Source organism: Aegilops tauschii, chromosome 1 (genome assembly GCF_002575655.3).
Source record: "Aegilops tauschii subsp. strangulata cultivar AL8/78 chromosome 1, Aet v6.0, whole genome shotgun sequence".
Taxonomy (NCBI): domain Eukaryota; kingdom Viridiplantae; phylum Streptophyta; class Magnoliopsida; order Poales; family Poaceae; genus Aegilops; species Aegilops tauschii.
Genome location: NC_053035.3, coordinates 414,550,932 through 414,565,696, shown reverse-complemented (window position 1 = coordinate 414,565,696; position 14,765 = coordinate 414,550,932). Strand labels below are relative to the sequence as shown.

Below are 14,765 nucleotides of genomic sequence, written 5' to 3'. Positions count from 1 at the left end.
CACTCGATTATTGAAGGAAACATATAGTTAAATTAAGTTAGTTCTAGCAGTCTCCATGTTCCATAACACAGCTAGATCAGTGCATGCTGATCAATTATTACTCCATTGCCATGCATGTAAAGCATGCAAGCATCCATCTAACTAACAATGTCAAGGTGCTATCTTATCAAGTGCACCATGGATTGGAACCCTTGCATGCATGTATAAATAGCCCTCCACAGACGAACTACATTCCATCACCTCATCCCATCTGCTCCTATAGCCCACATCAAATCACACGCTCTCTGGTACACATCGGCTAAATTCATTAAGAGCTAGCTTGAGACGACAGACAATGGCCGCAGCTTCCCTTAAGCTTTCTGTTGCGCTGGCATGCGTACTGCTGCTGTCGTCGGCGGCGTGCCATGGCCTGGAGGTGGGTTACTACAAGAAGACATGCCCCCGCGTGGAGGCGATCGTGAGGGACGAGGTGAAGAAGTTCGTCTACAAGAACGCCGGCATCGGTGCCGGCCTCATCCGCATGTTCTTCCACGACTGCTTCGTCCAGGGATGCGACGGCTCCGTCCTCCTGGACCCGACGCCGGCCAACCCGCAGCCTGAGAAGCTGAGCCCTCCCAACTTCCCCAGCCTCCGCGGCTTCGAGGTGATCGACGCGGCCAAGGACGCCGTCGAGAAGGCGTGCCCCGGCGTGGTCTCGTGTGCCGACATCGTCGCCTTCGCCGGCCGCGACGCAGCCTACTTCCTAAGCAAGATGAAGGTCAAGATCAACATGCCGGCGGGCCGCCTCGACGGCCGCGTTTCCAATTCCACGGAGGCCCTCGACAACCTGCCGCCACCATTCTTCAACCTCGACCCGCTCGTCGCTAGCTTCGCCGCCAAGGGCCTCAGCGCCGAGGACATGGTCGTGCTCTCCGGCGCCCACACCATCGGGGTCTCCCACTGCTCGTCCTTCGTCTCCGATCGTACCGCCGTCGCCTCCGACATCGACGCTGGCTTCGCCAACTTCCTGAGGAGGAGGTGCCCCGCCAACCCGAGCACGGCCAACGACCCCACGGTGAACCAGGACGTGGTGACCCCCAACGCTCTCGATAACCAGTACTACAAGAACGTCCTCGCGCACAAGGTGTTGTTCACGTCCGATGCCGCCCTTCTTACGACGCCGGCGACGACGCAGATGGTGCGCGACAGTGCCAACATCCCCGGGCAGTGGGAGGCCAAGTTTAACAAGGCCATGGTCAAGATGGGAGCAATCGAAGTGAAGACCGGCAAGCAAGGCGAAATCAGGAGGAAGTGCAGGGTTGTCAACCACTGATCCATCCTTGAATCGTTACGGTGTTGCGTTATTTAATTCGTTTGTGCACTGCCTCAGGTCATCTACTTGTGATTTTCGTTCAATTTTCATGCATGTACTGTAATTGGTTGTTTTTACTGTTCAAATCCTTTGGCTGCTTATTGGTGCTACAGTTAACTTTGAGTGAGTTCTGCTGATTTAAATTGGACATCTTATATTGATTCTCATCGTTACTCTTTGATTCGTAAGATTATTTTAAGAGAGTGATTTTTCAGCTCCCAGGTGCCCCTACACCCTTTATGAACAGTAAATTCAAAAAAAACTGAAATTTGCAACATCAAATATGATCAAACTTTGTAAGTGCTTGCAAGTTTTCATGCCCAAAAGAAAACATTCGAAGAGCTATACACAAGAAAAAGATTTCAGTGCTTGAAATTTTGAACACTGTTAACACTGAAATCTGAAACTCATGTGTACACCTTTCTCTACATGATATTTTGTTAAGAAAACTTGCAAAAATCTACAAAGTTTAGCCATATTTGACGTCGTAAAGTTTCATATTTTTTTTAAAAAAAATTCTATTCTTTTGAATTTACTGTTCATAGAGGGTGTAGGGACACTCGGGAGCTATCACATCTTTCTCTTATTTTAAACAACCCACAGAAGTAGGGATATATAAGAGTACACAAAGACCTTTCTAGCGGAAGTTTTGTGATTTGATTGAAACCAATTTTTTGTAATGAGTGAAATTTGTTTTTCGTGCATGATACATATTTCGCTGTGAAATGTCTGAAACTAGTTATTTAAAAATGAGAAGCTGATTATTTCAATTTTGTGTATTGTGCTCTGTACATGCCCAGTGCAACACCTAGGTGCTAAAGTAAATATATATGTCATCACTGACCGGCATGGACATATCCTGCAGTCAGTATAAGGTAGTCATTATTGGCCGGTTTTCAGCCGGTCACAGATTTTTTTTTTAGAAAAGGAGGATGACCCTGGCCTCTGCATGTGGAAGATGCATACGGCCACTTTATTGATTATTCTCGAAGACCTTACAAAGTATTACAACAATATGCCTGAATCCATCATCTTGGCAACATATGCCGCTACTCCTATCCATACGATGAAGGGGTGCTAGCTGGGCCACTCAGACCACTCACCTAAGCCTAACATCAAAAGCCGGAAGCCCCAGCCGAGCCACATACCGGGTCTGGGCATAATCCGGTCAGACGCACTTGTGTGTCGTCGTCGCCATCTTCCTGTTGGAAATATGCCCTAGAGGCAATAATAAAATGGTTATTATTGTATTTCCTTGTTCATGATAATTGGCTATTGTTCATGCTATAATTGTATTAACTGGAAACCATAATACATGTATGAATACATAGACCACAACATGTCCCTAGTAATCCTCTAGTTGACTAGCTCGTTGATCAATAGATGGTTATGGTTTCCTGACCATGGACATTGGATGTCATTGATAACGAGATCACATCATTAGGAGAATGATGTGATGGACAAGACCCAAACCTAAGCATAGCACAAGATCGTGTAGTTCGTTTACTAAGAGCTTTTCTATGTCAAGTATCATTTCCTTAGACCATGAGATTGTGCAACTCCCGGATACCGTAGGAATGCTTTAGGTGTACCAAACGTCACAACGTAACTGGGTGGCTATAAAGGTGCACTACAAGTATCTCCGAAAGTGTCTGTTGGGTTGGCACGGATCGAGACTGGGATTTGTCACTCCGTATGACGGAGAGGTATCTCTGGGCCCACTCGGTATTGCATCATCATAATGAGCTCAATGTGACTAAGTAGTTAGTCACGGGATCATGCATTACGGAACGAGTAAAGTGACTTGCCGGTAACGAGATTGAACGAGGTATTGGGATACCGACGATCGAATCTCGGGCAAGTAACGTACCGATTGATAAAGGGAATTGTATACGGGATTGATTGAATCCCCGACATCGTGGTTCATCCGATGAGATCATCGTGGAACATGTGGGAGCCAACATGGGTATCCAGATCCCGCTGTTGGTTATTGGCTAGAGAGGTGTCTCGGTCATGTCTGCATGATCCCCGAACCCGTAGGGTCTACACACTTAAGGTTCGATGACGCTAGGGTTATAAGGAAGGTTTGTATGTGATTACTGAATGTTGTTCGGAGTCCCGGATGAGATCCCGGACGTCATGAGGAGTTCCGGAATGGTCCGGAGATAAAGATTTATATATGGGAAGTCACCGTACGGTCACCGGAAGTGTTCGGGGGTATGCCGGTATTGTACCGGGACCACCGAAGGGGTTCCGGGGGTCCACCTGCCCCGGAGGGCCTTATGGGCTGTAGGTGGAAGGGAACCAGCCCCTAAGTGGGCTGGGGCGCCAAACCCCCTAGGGCCCATGCGCCTAGGGTTTGGGGGAACCCTAAAGGGGGCGCCCCCCCCCCCTTGCTTGGGGGGCAAGCCACCTCCCACTTGGCCGCCGCCCCCCCCCCCTCTAGATCCCATCTAGAGGGGCTGGCCCCCTTCCTCCTTCTCCCTATAAATAGAGGGGTGAGGGGAGGGCTGCAAGACAACATCCAAGGCGCAGCCCCTCCCCTCCCCAACACCTCTCCTCTTCCGCGTGTGCTTGGCGAAGCCCTGCCGCAGAACTGTACTCCACCACCACCACGCCGTCGTGCTGCTGTTGGAGCCTTCTTCCTCAACCTCTCCCTCCTCCTTGCTGGATCAAGGCGTGGGAGACGTCACCGCTCCGTACGTGTGTTGAACGCGGAGGTGCCGTCCGTTCGGCGCTTGGATCATCGGTGATTTGGATCACGACGAGTACGACTCCATCAACCCCGTTCTCTTGAACGCTTCCGCTCGCGATCTTCAAGGGTATGAAGATGTACTCCCCTCTCTCTCGTTGCTAGTTACTCCATAGATTGATCTTGGTGATGCGTAGAAAATTTTGAATTTCTGCTACGTTCCCCAACAGTGGCATCATGAGCCAGGTCTATGCGTAGATTCTATGCACGAGTAGAAGAAAAAGTAGTTGTGGGCGATGATTTGTTCAATTTGCTTGCCGTTACTAGTCTTATCTTGATTCGGCGGCATCGTGGGATGAAGCGGCCCGGACCGACCTTACACGTACTCTTACGTGAGACAGGTTCCACCGACTGACATGCACTTGATGCATAAGGTGGCTAGCGGGTGTCTGTCTCTCCCACTTTAGTCGGATCGGATTCGATGAAGAGGGTCCTTATGAAGGGTAAATAGCAATTGGCATATCACCGTTGTGGCTTTTGCGTACGTAAGAAACGTTCTTGCTAGAAACCCATAGCAGCCACGTAAAACATGCAACAACAATTAGAGGACGTCTAACTTGTTTTTGCAGGTTATGCTATGTGATGTGATATGGCCAAAAGGATGTGATGAATTATATATATGTGATGTATGAGATTGATCATGTTCTTGTAATAGGAATCACGACTTGCATGTCGGTGAGTATGACAACCGGCAGGAGCCATAGGAGTTGTCTTAATTTATTGTATGACCTGCGTGTCAATGAAAAATGTCATGTAATTACTTTACTTAATTGCTAACCGTTAGCCATAGTAGTAGAAGTAATAGTTGGCGAGACAACTTCATGAAGACACAATGATGGAGATCATGGTGTCATGCCGGTGACGAAGGTGATCATGCCGCGCCTCGAAGATGGAGATCAAAAGGCGCAAGATAATACTGGCCATATCATGTCACTTTATGATTTGCATGTGATGTTTGTCATGTTTACATCTTATTTTCTTAGAACGGCGGTAGCATAAATAAGATGATCGCTCACTAAAATTTCAAGAGATGTGTTCCCCTAACTGTGCACCGTTGCGAAGGTTCGTTGTTTCGAAGCACCACGTGATGATCGGGTGCGATAGATTCTAACGTTCGCATACAACGGGTGTAAGCCAGATTTACACACGCGAAACACTTAGGTTGACTTGACGAGCCTAGCATGTACAGACATGGCCTCGGAACACAAGAGACCGAAAGGTCGAACATGAGTCGTAGAGTAGATACGATCAACATGGAGATGTTCACCGTTGATGACTAGTCCGTCTCACGTGATGATTGGACACGGTCTAGTCGATTCGGATCATGTATCACTTAGATGACTAGAGGGATGTCTATCTAAGTGGGAGTTCATTAAATAATCAGATGAACTTAATTGTCATGAACATAGTCAAAAGGTCTTTGCAAATTATGTCATAGCTTACGCTTTAGTTCTACTGTTTCAGATATGTTCCTAGAGAAAATTTAGTTGAAAGTTGACAGTAGCAATTATGCGGACTGGGTCCGTATACTGGGGATTGTCCTCATTGCTGCACAGAAGGCTTATGTCCTTAATGCACCGCTCAGTGTGTGAACCTCGAGCATCGTCTGTAGATGTTGCGAACATCTGACATACACGTTTTGATGACTACGTGATAGTTCAGTGCGTAATGCTAACGGTTTAGAATTGAGGCGCCAAAGACGTTTTTGAAACGTCGTAGAACATATGAGATGTTCCAAAGACTGAAATTGGGATTTTAGACTAGTGCCCACGTCAAGAGGTATGAGACCTCTAACAAGTTTCTTAAGCCTGCAAACTAAGGGAGAAAAGCTCAATCGTTGAGCATGCGCTCAGATTGTCTGAGTACTACAATCGCTTGAATCGAGTGGGAGTTAATCTTCCAGATGAGATAGTGATGGTTCTCCATAGTCACTTCCACCAAGCTATTAGAGCTTCATGATGAACTATAACATATCAGGGATAGACATGATGATCCTTGAGCAACTCGCGATGCTTGACACCGTGAAAGTAGAAATCAAGTAGGAGCATCAATTGTTGATGGTTAGTAGAACCACTAGTTTCAAGAAGGGCAAGGGAAAGAAGGGATACTTCATGAAATGGCAAATCAGTTGCTGCTCTAGTGAAGAAACCCAAGGTTGAACCCAAACCCGAGACTAAGTGCTTCTGTAATGAGGGGAACGGTCACTGAAGCAGAACTATCCTAGATACTTGGTAGATGAGAAGGCAGGCAAGGTCGACAGAAGTATATTGGATATACATTATATTAATGTGTACTTTACTAGTACCCCTAGTAGCACCAGGGTATTAGATACCGGTTCGGTTGCTAAGTGTTGGTAACTCGAAATAAAAGGCTACGGAATAAACGGAGACTAGCTAAAGGTGAGATGACGATATGTGTTGGAAGTGTTTCCAAGGTTGATGTGATCAAACATCGCACGGTCCCTCTACCATCGAGATTGGTGTTAAACCTAAATAATTGTTATTTGGTGTTTGCGTTGAGCATAGACATGATTGGATTATGTTTATCGCAATACGGTAATTCATTTAAGGAGAATAATGGTTACTCTGTTTATTTGAGTAATACCTTCAATGGTCTTGCACCTAAAATGAATGGTTTATTGAATCTCGATCGTAGTGATACACATGTTCATAGTAATGATAGTACCACATACTTGTGGCACTGCCATTTAAGTCATATTGGTATAAAACGCATGAAGAAGCTCCATGTTGATGGATCTTTGGACTCACTCATTTTTGAAAAGATTGAGACATGCGAACCATGTCTATTGGTAGATATGCATGAAGAAATTCCATACAGATGGATCATTTGGACTCGCTTGATTTTGAATCACTTGAGACATGCAAATCATACCACATGGGCAAGATGACTGAAAGGCCTCGTTTTCAGTAAGATGAATCAAGAGAGCAACTTGTTGGAAGTAATACATTTGATGTGTGCAGTCCAATGAGTGCTGAGGCACGCAGTGGATATCGTTATGTTCTTACTTCACAGATGATTTGAGTAGATGCTAAGAATATTTACTTGATGAAACACAAGTCTGAATTATTGAAAGGTTCAAGTAATTTCAGAGTGAAGTTGAAGATCGTCGTGACAAGAGGATGAAATGTCTATGATATGATCATAGAGATATTTGAGTTACGAGTTTGGCACACAATTAAGACATTTTGTGGAAATTGTTTCACAACTAATACCGCCTGGAACACCATAGTGTGATGGTGTGTCCGAACATCATAACTGCACCCTATTGGATATGGTGCATACCATGATGTCTCTTATCGAATTACCACTATCGTTTATGGGTTAGGCATTAGAGACAACCGCATTCACTTTAAATAGGGCACCACGCAATTCCGTTGAGACGACACCGTATGAACTATGGTTTAGAGAAACCTAAGCTGTCGTTTCTTGAAAGTTTGGGGCTGCGACGCTTATGTGAAAAAGTTTCAGGCTGATAAGCTCGAACCCAAAGCGGATAAATGCATCTTCATAGAATACCCAAAACAGTTGGGTATACCTCCTATTTCAGATCCGGAAGCAAAAGTGATTGTTTCTAGAAACGGGTCCTTTCTTGAGGAAAATTTTCTCTCGAAAGAATTGAGTGGGAGGATGGTGGAGACTTGATGAGGTTATTGAACCGTCACTTCAACTAGTGTGTAGCAGGGCACAGGAAGTTGTTCCTATGGCACCTACACCAATTGAAGTAGAAGCTGATGATAGTGATCATGAAACTTCAGATCAAGTCACTACCAAACATCGTAGGTTGACAAGGATGCGTACTACTTCATAGTGGCACAGTAATCCTGTCTTGGAAGTCATGTTGCTAGACAACAATGAACCTACGAGCTATGGAGAAACGATGGTGGGCCCAGATTCCGACGAATAGCTCGAGGCCATAAAATCCGAGAGAGGATCCATGTATAAAAACAAAGTATAGACTTTGGAAGAACTACTTGATGGTCGTAAGGCTGTTGGGTGCAGATGGATTTTAAAAGGAAGACGGACAATGATGGTAAGTGTCACCATTAAGAAAGCTCGACTTGTCGTTAAGATGTTTTCCGACAAGTTCAAGGAGTTGACTACGATGAGATTTTCTCACTCGTAGCGATGCTAAGAGTCTGTTGGAATTATATTAGCAGTTACTACATTATTTATGAAATCTTGCAGATTGGATGTCAAAACATTGTTTCCTCGACGATTTTCTTGAGGAAAGGTTGTATGTGATACAACCAGAAGATTTTGTCAATCCTGAAAGATGCTAACAAGTATGCAAAGCTCCAGCAATCCTTCTAAGGACTGGAGTAAGCATCTCGGAGTTGGAATGTACGCTTTGATGAGATGATCAAAGATTTTGGGTTTATACAAAGTTTATGAGAAACTTGTATTTCCAAAGAAGTGAGTGGGAGCACTGTGGATTTTTGATGAGTACATGTTAACATATTGTTGATCAGAAATGATGTAGAATTTCTGGAAAGCATACAGGATTATTTGAAAAGTGTTTTTCAATGGAAAACCTGGATTAAGCTACTTGAACATTGAGCATCAAGATCTATAAGGATAGATCAAAAACGCTTAATAGTACTTTCAAATGAATACATACCGTGACAAGATTTTGAAGGAGTTCAAAATAGATCAGCAAAGAAGGAGTTCTTGGCTGTGTTACAAGGTGTGAGTATTGAGTAAGACTCAAGACCTGACCACGGCAGAAGAGAGAGCAAGGACGAAGGTCGTCCCCTATGCTTTAGACGTAGGCTCTATAGTATGCTATGCTGTGTACCGCACCTGAAGTGTGCCTTGCCATGAATTAGTCAAGGAGTACAAAGAGTGATCCGGGAATGGATCACATGACAGCGGTCGAACTTATCCTTAGTATCTAGTGGACTAAGGAATTTTCTCGATTATGGAGGTGGAAAAGGAGTTCGTCATAAAGGGTTACGTCGATGCAAACTTTGGCACTAATCCGGATGACCCTGAGTAGTAAACCGGATTCGTATAGTAGAGCATTATTTGGAATAGCTCCAAGTAGCGTGTGGTAGCTGCATCTAAAATATGACATAGAGATTTTTAAAGCACACACGGATCTGAATATTGCAGACCCGTTGACTAAAACCTCTCTCGTAAGCATAACATGATCAAACCCTAGAACTCATTGAGTTTTAATCACATGGTGATGTGAACTAGATTATTGACTCTAGTAAACTCTTGGGTATTAGTCACATGGCGATGTGAACTTTGAGTGTTAATCACATGATGATGTGAACTAGATTATTGACTCTAGTGCAAGTGGGAGACTGTTGGAAATATGCCCTAGAGGAAATAATAAAATGGTTATTATTGTATTTCCTTGTTCATGATAATTGTCTATTCTTCATGCTATAATTGTATTAACTGAAAACCATAATACATGTGTGAATACATAGACCACAACATGTCCCTAGTAAGCCTCTAGTTGACTAGCTCGTTGATCAATAGATGGTTATGGTTTCCTGACCATGGACATTGGATGTCATTGATAACGGGATCACATCATTAGGAGAATGATGTGATGGACAAGACCCAAACCTAAGCATAGCACAAGATCGTGTAGTTCGTTTGCTAAGAGCTTTTCTTATGTCAAGTATCATTTCCTTAGACCATGAGATTGTGCAACTCCCGGATGCCGTAGGAATGCTTTGGGTGTACCAAACGTCACAACGTAACTGGGTGGCTATAAAGGTGCACTACATGTATCTCCGAAAGTGTCTGTTGGGTTGGCACGGATCGAGACTGGGATTTGTCACTCCGTATGACGGAGAGGTATCTCTGGGCCCACTCGGTATTGCATCATCATAATGAGCTCAATATGACTAAGTAGTTAGTCACGGGATCATGCATTATGGAACGAGTAAGTGACTTGCCGGTAACGAGATTGAACGAGGTATTGGGATACTGACGATCGAATCTCGGGCAAGTAACGTACCGATTGATAAAGGGAATTGTATACGGGATTGATTGAATCCCCGACATCGTGGTTCATCCGATGAGATCATCGTGGAACATGTGGGATCCAACATGGGTATCCAGATCCGCTGTTGGTTATTGGCTAGAGAGGTGTCTCGGTCATGTCTGCATGATTCCCGAACCCGTAGGGTCTACACACTTAAGGTTCGATGACGCTAGGGTTATAAGGAAGGTTTGTATGTGATTACCGAATGTTGTTCGGAGTCCCGGATGAGATCCCGGACATCACGAGGAGTTCCGGAATGGTCCGGAGGTAAAGATTTATATATGGGAAGCGACCGTACGGTCACCGGAAGTGTTCGGGGGTATGCCGGTATTGTACCGGGACCACCGAAGGGGTTCCGGGGGTCCACCGGGAGGGTCCACCTGCCCCGGAGGGCCTTATGGGCTGTAGGTGGAAGGGAACCAGCCCCTAAGTGGGCTGGGGCGCCAAACCCCCTAGGGCCCATGCGCCTAGGGTTTGGGGGAACCCTAAAGGGGGCACCCCCCCTTGCTTGGGGGGCAAGCCACCTCCCCCTTGGCCGCCGCCCCCCCTCTAGATCCCATCTAGAGGGGCCGGGCCCCTTCCTCCTTCTCCCTATAAATAGAGGGGTGAAGGGAGGGCTGCAAGACAACATCCAAGGCGCAGCCCCTCCCCTCCCCAACACCTCTCCTCTTCCGCGTGTGCTTGGCGAAGCCCTGCCGGAGAACTGTCACTCCACCACCACCACGCCGTCGTGCTGCTGTTGGAGCCTTCTTCCTCAACCTCTCCCTCCTCCTTGCTGGATCAAGGCGTGGGAGACGTCACCGCTCCGTACATGTGTTGAACGCGGAGGTGCCGTCCGTTCGGCGCTTGGATCATCGGTGATTTGGATCACGACGAGTACGACTCCATCAACCCCGTTCTCTTGAACGCTTCCGCTCGCGATCTTCAAGGGTATGAAGATGTACTCCCCTCTCTCTCGTTGCTAGTTACTCCATAGATTGATCTTGGTGATGCGTAGAAAATTTTGAATTTATGCTACTTTCCCCAACACTTCCACAGGTCCGTCTTCAGATCATATTGAGGCATCTACCTTGTCTGGCCACTCAGCCATCGACGTCACCATGACGCCAGACAGCTACCTCCTCTTGCGCGAGTCCATCCCGCGCATCGGACGCCGAGCCTCCACAGTGCCATGCCGCCGATAACCGCCGCCATCAATGTGTGAGATGAAGCACCGCTCCGCCGAGTCTGGCAGGGCTGCTGAAGACCAAGCACTGTGGAAGAAGGACTCCCAGGCTGAGCACATAGGCGGCAGAGCGTCAACGCACCGCCACCAGACGAACTCCGACCACGCCACCAACCGCCGCCAAGCAACCAAAGCATCACATCCACCCCAAGCTCACCACGAAAGACACCCCCAAGAGGGTGACGACGCCCGGAGCGCCGCTGTCGCTCGATCCGGCAAGGATTTGGGCTTTCGCCCGGCATACGAGCTGGTGGAAGGAGGAGGGGAAGGAGGCAACCTGGACGGCGCCTACAAGAAGGGTACGGCGCCCTCGGGCGTCGCCGCCGTCGTGGCCAGCACTGCTGGCCTCGGATTTCTCCAGAGCCACCTCCCACCTCCAGCCGCCAAACAGGTACAACTCCGGCGACAAAGGCCGCCCAAAGCAGGACCATCGGAGGCAGCCCTGGTTGAAGTAGACAGAGGCCTTCAGATCTGGATCGGGTGCCGCCGAGACGCCCGCACCACAGCCGCCACCTACCGCCGCCTCGCCGCCCCCGCGGCCGAGGAAGAACGGCCAGCACCAACGAGCACCGGTCACCGCTGACCCGGCGTCGATCCACCAGCCGAGGCCGCCACCACGAATCCAGATAAACATGCCATTACACATCCCGAGACATTGATTGGCCAAAAATCCGTCTGTGATGATGTAGATTGGCCGGTCAGTGTTGTTCAGATCTGTAGTAGTGCATGCAATTCTAAGGAGCCATTAAAGAACTAAGAGTGGTTGTTCTAAGGATCAGTAAGGCTATTCATAGTGGGTCATAGTGGGGAGTAACATATACTAGTATCATGCATATGATACTAGTATATGATACTACCTCCATAGTGCATCGTATCGTAAAGTAGTATCATAGATGGTCATATTTATTGCCATGCATGACACAAAGTAGTATAGCATTTAACATGATATGATATCTACCTATGTTACTCTAACCCTCCCTCTCTTATTTAATTGTGTGCCACATAAGCATGTTTGCTAGTTCCAGTGCATGTTACCGGTTATGTTACCCCCACTATGGCCAGCCTAACATTCGACTAGAAGGCCCCCCCGTCCCCATCCCGCGTCGCCCTCCTCTGGCGACACGGGGCAACCCTAGCCACTGTCGCGTACAGCCCCGCCGCCGGCCTCCCCGTCATCCTCGGACGCCCCCTCCTCACGCACCTCCACCCCCTCCGCTCGCGACCCGGGGTTCCTCCCAATCATTCTCGCCCCCCCCCCTACCAGCTGCTGCTCGTGCCCGACGGCCAGCGGTAGTCCCGGCGCTCCTGGTCGTTGCCATGGGCGGAACCCCCTGCAGCTACACTCCTTCCAGTGTTGTTGGTGTTTGCTAGCCGTAGTTGGGGTTTGAGATCTGCAGTCGGTCGCGGGGCCGTTCGTGGCCTACCTCCCGTGCAGGCGGCCCTCCTTGCCCGAGCCCTAGTGACGGCTCTCGTGAGGAAGCGGCAATGCGTCTGCGGTTGTGGCTCACACGGGGCCCCTCGCGGCGTGTCCTTGCTGGCGCTGTTCTGGTCCCGGCGGCCTCAGGCCCGTGTCTCTCTGGTGTCCTTCGCTATCGGCATCCTCCACCGGTTAGCTCCGGCCTCGGCAACCGGGTAGCTGCGCGCCTTCCAGCTCACCGGGCTCACCGACACCCTGATTGTTAAGGCCACAACAGCTCGGATTTACGTCCCTCCTGTCCTAGCTTGCCGGAGTTGTTGGACGCTGTCGCGCCAAGACTCCCGCATGGTTAGCCCCGTCGCCCTCCCTACCCTGTACGCCTCAAAGCCCCCCTTTGCCAGATCCAATGCTCGCAGGTTCGAAGGCGGTCTCACCCTGCGATGGCAGGTGCAGCCCCGCCAACTCCCTGACTTGGTGATTCCGACCAGCGTTGGCCTCCCCATCTACGATTTCCGCTTCAGCGGCTATAGGATCTCTCAGCTTCAGGCCAGGGGAGAGATCCCTGCTGAGCTCGCCGGTGCTAACCGCGACGGCGCCCTCGGGTGTCGTTTTCCTCTTTGAAGGCGATGCCAAGGCCTTCAGATACACCCGTCTTCGAGCTAAGGGGAAACTCCAGGTCCGGGCCACCCAAACCAGATAGTGACGAAGTCTCGACATCGTATTCTTTATTGAAGGCACTATATTGCGCGCTCGAAGTGTCTCCGGTTTTGGCTCGGGCAATGTTGGAGTTCTTGTTGGTTTGACATCGCCACTATTGGCTCGGGTTTGGTAGGTTTAGCTGTGATGTATCCTCTGTTCGGGCCGAGCATCCCTTGTCTCTCTGCTCCGAGCACCATGTTCACGTCTTCCTGCGTTCGTGTCATGTGTAGGTTTGGTATGTTTTGGCTCGGGTTTGGTAGGTTTTGGATCGGGCAATGTTGTACCACCTTGTACTCATTCTACTTCTTCTATAAATGGAAAGATACGCAACATTGCCTATTCGCGAAAAAAGTGACCATTCTAAGTTTGCCTACGTCTAATTTTATCAAAATGCCACTTTTTTTTAAAGAATCAAATCCATCACCAAGAACCAAATTTGCATATCATATGAGTATATGGTATGATTACACTCATTTTAGTGCTTGTAAATGATGATTGGTAGGTCCCAAGTACATTTCACCACTAACTGTCGTTCCCCTTCCCTCCCCTCCTCCACATGAATCACAATCATTGGAATAATCAATAACTCAAATCTGTATCGTCCCCTCCCCCCCCCCATTGGATACTCTCGTATCATGGTGAATCAATAATAATTAACATAAAATATATCGCTAAGAATCTGTCACATTTTTTCCCGGGCATAACCCCTTTCTATTAACTAAATAACGGAAATACAGCCGCCCATGTCAGCAAGAGTTTTAAGGAAGCTAGAAAGGTGAACCAAGAATACGTCACATATTTATTGTTTCTGTGTTGTAGTCGATTTTTTAACCGTACAATTTGCTGCAAGATTTGTGCGTGGCAGTGTCCTCAACCCTTTATATCTCCGCTCGCTTTCTCCACCTAATCCCATATCCATTCGCCCTAGCGCGGCCTTTATGAGCACCCACGCCTCGATCACATCTTGACCACAGCCAGCAGCCAGCTCTCCATCGTGGCTCCGCCCTCCACGCGTAGTTGAGCTACCGGGCGAAACCCAGCCTTGTCGGCGACCATGTGACGATGGTGGTTAGTGATGGTCTCAACCATTTGGAGTTGGTTTTCAAGGATGGTCTTGGTCGATCGGGTGGCGCTGGTGGCAACGGTGTCGGTCTCGTCGACGAAACGATCAAGAGATGTGTATCGCCATTCCTACCTTATTGTTTCTTCATCTAGACAATCGGGGTTTTGCCAACCAAAACGAGCGAATCCGTGCGGGAAAGGGGGCTAGGGCGCCATAGTGTAGTAGGTTGTGGT

At 48.1% G+C, this 14,765-nt stretch overlaps 1 protein-coding gene across 1 annotated transcript; it reads left to right on the top strand.

The window, feature by feature from the left end:
* Positions 1 to 334: 334 nt before the first annotated feature.
* On the top strand, positions 335 to 1,312 carry LOC109763930 (peroxidase 2-like). The gene has a single exon (XM_020322810.1). The coding sequence runs from the start codon at positions 335 to 337 to the stop codon at positions 1,310 to 1,312; it is 978 nt and encodes a 325-aa protein (XP_020178399.1).
* Positions 1,313 to 14,765: the final 13,453 nt, after the last annotated feature.